We start from the raw sequence: 6,000 nt of genomic DNA on the forward strand, positions 1-6,000 counted from the left end.
CAGCAGTGATGTACTGAGTTTCTGTCCCGTGCCAGGCACTGTCTGGACACTTGGAGTCATCAGAACACAGATTCCTGCCCTGCCGCAAGGCGGTTTTTCCGTAGCGATTAAAAGCAGGGGTTCTAGAAGCAGACTCTACCTGGATCTGCTGCTTCCTGACCATTGGACCTCGGACGAATCTCTGTGTGCCTCAACTTCCTCCTTTGCAAATGGCGATGATTAATAGTATCTTACTCAGAACTGTCTTGACTGTAAATGAGTTAATATGTAAAAGTGCTAGAGCAGTTTCTGGCACGGAGGAAGCATCTTACAGTGTTTGCTCTGTTTGTAAGTGAAAGTTACGTTCACTGCTGAAAGAACGTGTCTACATCGGTGCGTAAATGTGTGATGATTGCTCTGTATGAGAAATCTAAGTACTTTCTAAAAGATGCTATTCTGAGGAAGAGGTACTTAGCTGACGGACTTGAGAGCTGAACACACTTTCCCTTCTTTTGCTTTATGGCATTCTGTTTCAACCACATACGGCTGTCCTAACACATTTAATCTGTATGTGTGAGGTAGTGGCTCATTTGGTGTTTGTTACAAATAAGGAATCTTATTTGATGTACGATAATATTTCTGCGTTGTAAATCTGAGGCAAATAGTGCATGAGTCTGTTAGTTTCAGACCAGTCTAGTTCTTAAGGAATTTTACCGATCTGGGCGTTGCTTTCTGATTTGGCGCACAGTGACATGGACAAACAGAAGTCTACCCTCGTGGACGCTCTTTGTAGAAAAGGATGCGCCCTCGCCGACCACCTCCTTCATGCCCAGGATCAGGATGGGGCTGTTTCAAGCGACACCGAAGGAAGGGACGAGGAAAGAGAAAATACTCTGGATTCTGTGATGGAGACTTTTTGGGAAACTACAAAATGGACTGATCTTTTTGACAATAAGGTAATCTTTGTGCTTCTTGCTCCGGCACAGTTCTTGGGGGTTACTTCACAAACCTCCTCTGTGCCCCATTGCCTGCTCTTTACTGTTTCCCAGCTCCCTGGCCAGAAGAGGAAGAAAATATATGGAGTGTGGCTAAGCTGGGCTCTGAAGAAGACATTGTGTTTAGTGAGATCTCCTTTGTCTTACCTGTTTTAGAACCATTTACTATCATTTTCTCTGTCTGCACAGTGGCTCTTTAGCCAAACTAGTTGGGAAAACAGTTTGAGAATGTGTGTAGTGGCCTTTTGGTTAAGCCGGTTGTGTATGAAGCTAGAATTAAGAACATCTAGAAATTGCGTGTATGCCTTCCCATATCTGTTTATGTACTGATCTGTTGGGGGAGAGGGGGGCATTCTGGTTACTTTAGATATTATTTTTCTCACAGCTCTTTGACTTTTAAATAATTATCATTTGGATTTATAGCTCATCAGTTTTCAGACCCAGTTTAGAAAAGGGAACATTGACGAACTTTTTGGATTTGGGTTATATAAAAATGTCAAATCTCTTTTAGCTCTCTACTGTAATTCTTACAGTAGGGGTTATGCAAGTACAAGTTCTTGTCAATCTTCCTTTCTTCTGAAGATAAAGAAAATAGAATTCTCCTAACCTAGCATAAGCGATTAGTTTTGTCTTACAGACAGATGCTTGTTTTCTAGATGAACTACGATAATTTGTAGTAAAGACCTCTGAGAAGGGAGAAAAGGTTTCCTGTATGCTTGAGGTTTTCCCACCGCAGTGTAGTCATGCTCATGCTGAAGAAAGGGAGTTAGGATCAGAGTACGCTTATACAATATAATTTTTTTATTTTAATTTTTTTTTCTTACTTTATCCCCCTTTGCAGTTTTGGTCATTTATAATGACTCTTTATAGTTTTGTACTTCTATCCCTATTTGCATTTTTATGATCACTTATGTTAGCTCTCCTTTGCATAAAGAGGTGTTTGGTATAGAGTCCAAGAGCTAGTGACTTATCACACTTTAATTCCCCACCCCCCCCCCGGTTAGGCTGATTGGTGCGATATTCAGCTTTTGTTCTTTCAAGACATCTTTAAAATTTGCTTGATATAAAATGTTCATTTTAAAAGCTGCACTTCTATTAAGGCCTTAATTTTTTCATTATTAAAACTATAAACCATAAAATGTAAATATTTCATGGATAAGCCTTATCTTGTTTTACATTATAGGTTTTAACATTTGCATACAAGCATGCATTAGTACATAAATTGTATGGGAGAAGCCTTAAATTTGCAACTAAACTTGTGGAAGAAAAACCAACAAAAGAAAACTGGAAAAATTGTATTCAAGTAAGTGGTATTAAATTTTCACTGATACATGTCACCTCGATATCACATAGTGATCAGATAGCTAAAAGCCTTCTTGTAGTGACTTAGCGATACTGACTTTACGAGGACGGATTCCTACTCTCATTCATGTCGTGCAAATTATAAAATAAAAGCATGAGAGACAACCAGTAAGCTCCTTACATTTTTTAAACTTTTCTTATTATTAAATTTTTAAAATTCCTGTCCAGAGAACCTAAACTTAGCCTCAAATGTTTTCGACATAGGCAAAAAGTACATTAGGAAGTTTAGAATTACAGTCAGAAGACTGAGTTTTCTTTCTGAAGGAGACAGAAATCATTCCTTTCAAATACATGTTGGCTCAACTCTAAAATGTTTGAACTTTTAGAGTTTCTATTTGATTTTATTCTTCATTTGAAATGATAGGCCATTTTGTGATTTTTTACACCATCCTTTATTACATGCAGAGAAATGCTGTGGTTGATGCTAGAAACACTAGATAAGAAATTCTGGTCTCTCTGGACAAGTTAATGGTCAAGTATAAAAACTTAATGAACGCCACAGAAATCATCGTAGCCTCATCTTGTCTCTGGACACGCACAGTTTGTGCCTAAAGGGCATATGAGATCGGGTGGGCAGCTCGGTCACGCCAAGTGTGGCCAAGGTCTGGTCCCTCTATTTAAGGTTATTCTTTGGATGTAAAAGCAATCAGTAAGTTCCTGGGGAAATATTTTCTAATTAGAGTGAACTATAGGTTCTCTTCCCTCGTAGACCTTTCTGTGCACCGCTCCATTGAGATTGTAAGACATTTTAAATTAGCGTCTTCAGATTTTGAATTGGTTAAGAGAACTCTTTCTGGAACTAATTGTTAATGTGTATAGTGTGATTCTCATCATGTCGACTGTGATCTGTGAGCTCTTACATTGGTAAAACCGGTGACTGCCCCAGATGTTCCTATCGGGGTTTGTAATTGGTGTCTCCTCCACTCTGTTCCTGTCCTGTCTATTCTTCACACCACAGCTGGAAAAGAGGGCTTGAAGACACCTCCCGGTGAAGCCCCATCTCATTAAGTCTAAATTAAAATCCAGACGCCTTCCTTGGCCCGTTAAGGCCCCACAGGATCTGGCTCCTGCATTTCTTCCCAGTTGCATTCCTTGTCACACTTCCCAGACCGACTCTGCCTCCCTCACATGTGCCTCCTCTGCTCAGCTGAAACAGCCACCGTGCCCCTTCCTGCCCTTTTCTGCCAGGAACCTAACTAGTCTAGCTGTATGGAGAGCTTGTCCCCGATTTTCATAGAAGGTTTCTTCTTTTCCAAATCACCCCATAAATATCAGCTCTCCGGAGAGCCCGGTCTTGACCGTCCCATCTCCTAATGGCTCTGGTGTCTCTTCAGCTTTTATTCTTCTGGTCTACTTGATGTATGCAGCTTAACTACATACTCATTTGGTCGTCTGTTCATTGATCAGCTTATTTATTCTTCAGTTCCCCTGAATAGAACACAACTGTCCTGCAAGTGGGGACTGACTTTGTTTAGTGCTGTTTTCCCGGTGTCTAGAACAGTGTTTGGCTTACAGTCAGACTGAGAGAGAACGAAAGAAAGAAAAGAAAGAAAGGCAACTGGTTTGATAGGAAGAAGGGAGCAAGTTAGGCAGAAGGAAGACAGAAAGGAAAACAGAAAGGTTGGTAGAAAGACGGGAGAGAAGGAAGGTTGGCCGGAATGGTCATAATCGCATGTAGAGCTTGGTTGGTAGGAAACTGGGTAGTTTAGTTGATGGTAAGGAAGACCAGGGGGTAGGAAGTGTGGTTGGTGAGTGGGTTGGATGGAAGGAAAGTCTTGCATGCTACCACCTTACTATTCTCAAATGCAAAATTTACCCTGAATATTGAGCTTAAAAAATCTGTTCTTTAATAATATGTTTTTGTGTTTCGTTATAGCTGATGAAGTTACTTGGATGGACCCATTGTGCGTCTTTTACTGAAAACTGGCTCCCCATCATGTATCCTCCTGATTATTGTGTATTCTAAAATAGGAACCAAGACTTTAAATTTTAAAAAAGAAAGTTTTATAGTGAATGGATATAAAAACAAATTTGTGGCATTTTTAGTCTAATGCATGTTTTGATCCGCTATCAAATACTGATTATTAAAATGATGTGTATTTATCAGAGAATTTGCTGGCGTGTGGCTTAATACATGTAAGTCTAGACCGCTGACATCATGGTGTTTTTTTAATGCCTCACATCGCTGGCAGCAGGCTGTGCCCTGACTGCCGGCACCAAGGACTTTCGGTTGGGTTGCAGCTAATACATGCATGATCAGTTTTGAACAGTGACTTTTAACTGCAAACCTGTAAAATTCTATTTTTTATTTTATAAATGAACAGGGTTTTAACATGCTCTACTTTAATTTTTTCAATTGTATGAAGGCCTTAAAAAGCTACATTAAGCGTAGCTAAAATTATTTATTGGACTAAAAAGTAACACAACTTCCATTTCCAGATTTTACTTTTTTTTTCTTTTATCCTTTTTTTTTTTTTGCAAAAGTTTACACTCAATTAAGGGTAAAAAAATAAAATAAAACCGGCACAAATAAATGTGTGGCAGTTGCTGGAGCGTAACTGCTTCACTAAATCTAAATCTTCATCTTGGCGTTATTTCAGGTCATTTTTAACATCCTCTTGATATGCAGAGCATCAGAATGAACTAATAATACATGTATAAGTGCCAGACAGCTAAATCTTTATCAGGTATTGTAAAGATACACATATGGTATGTTTATTAAAGTTGAAATAATGTAAAACACGTGAATAAATGTGCAAAACCAAGATCACAGTATATACCATATGCATTCTGATACCTTAATTTTTTTTACAAATAATAAAAGTGAATATTGAAGCTTCTTAAAGTTGGTCTTAGTTTTTCATAAATAAGATATGGGGTTAGAACAGAAATAATATATTAAATCAATAGACAAAAAATTCAGTGTGAGGTAATTTACTTTGTATTTCCTATAGGCATGCAATTATTTGAATATATCGCCAGTTCTTATGTGATTAACTTTTGTGTATGTTTTTGGCTTTTTACTATTTTTTTTTCTGGCTACTATACTTCCTTCTCTCATCCTTCCTCCATAAAATAAAAAGACACACATAGATAATATTGAAAAGCCTCTACTCACTGACAGCAAACCTGTTTGTATGTGTGTATGGTTTTCAAATCTTGTTCCCTTAGAATTTGCTGTTATAAAAGACTTGCCAGTTAATCTTACCTAGTCTCTCATAACTGTTTTTTTGTGTTAGTTGACCTCTTTATATGATAAAAACATTAGAGCCTTTATGAAAAAATAGATACGTATGCCAGCATTTTGCATACAGTTTCTGAGCATTCTAGAATTTAAAGCCCGTCCATGAACAACCACACGTATGTTCTCTCACAAACACACGTACTTTCATCCTCGGTCACGCAGGTTCCCGTGTCTACATGTTCATCCAGTCAGGAAATTGAGAGGGCTAGAAAAGGGTAGGACGACTGACTGACTGGTCGGTTATTAATTATAGAATCTGTTCCGTGACGTTTGGCCATTCCTAGTGAGCGCCGCCTGCTCACACAGAGCTCCTCGGGCAGCCACAGGTGAAAGCGTGGGTCCTTCTTAGGGTCTTCATGAGGATGTGTAGCCCTAGGATGTGCATGGCCTTCTGGACGTCAGGTTTCAAAGCCCCTGTGA

The 6,000-nt window shown here is 38.9% G+C and overlaps 1 protein-coding gene across 8 annotated transcripts in view; it reads left to right on the forward strand.

Annotated features, from left to right (window-relative positions):
• The window catches only part of TPP2 (tripeptidyl peptidase 2), a 69,763-nt gene extending 64,582 nt beyond the window's left edge, over nucleotides 1–5,181 (forward strand). For 4 of the 8 annotated variants that reach the window (XM_059378161.1, XM_059378165.1, XM_059378167.1 and 1 more), the window contains 4 exons: nucleotides 728–935; nucleotides 1,029–1,100; nucleotides 2,158–2,277; nucleotides 4,213–5,181. In XM_059378161.1, coding sequence (XP_059234144.1) covers nucleotides 728–935; nucleotides 1,029–1,100; nucleotides 2,158–2,277; nucleotides 4,213–4,302 — 490 coding nt within the window. In that variant the 3' untranslated portion in view covers nucleotides 4,303–5,181. Of the gene's footprint in view, nucleotides 1–727; nucleotides 936–1,028; nucleotides 1,101–2,157; nucleotides 2,278–4,212 lie in introns of those variants that run through there. The other 4 variants (XM_059378164.1, XM_059378166.1, XR_009400080.1 and 1 more) reach the window with 3 other exon arrangements.
• Nucleotides 5,182–6,000: the final 819 nt, after the last annotated feature.

The sequence above is a fragment of the Mustela nigripes genome, chromosome 15 (genome assembly GCF_022355385.1).
Source record: "Mustela nigripes isolate SB6536 chromosome 15, MUSNIG.SB6536, whole genome shotgun sequence".
Taxonomy (NCBI): Eukaryota; Metazoa; Chordata; class Mammalia; order Carnivora; family Mustelidae; genus Mustela; species Mustela nigripes.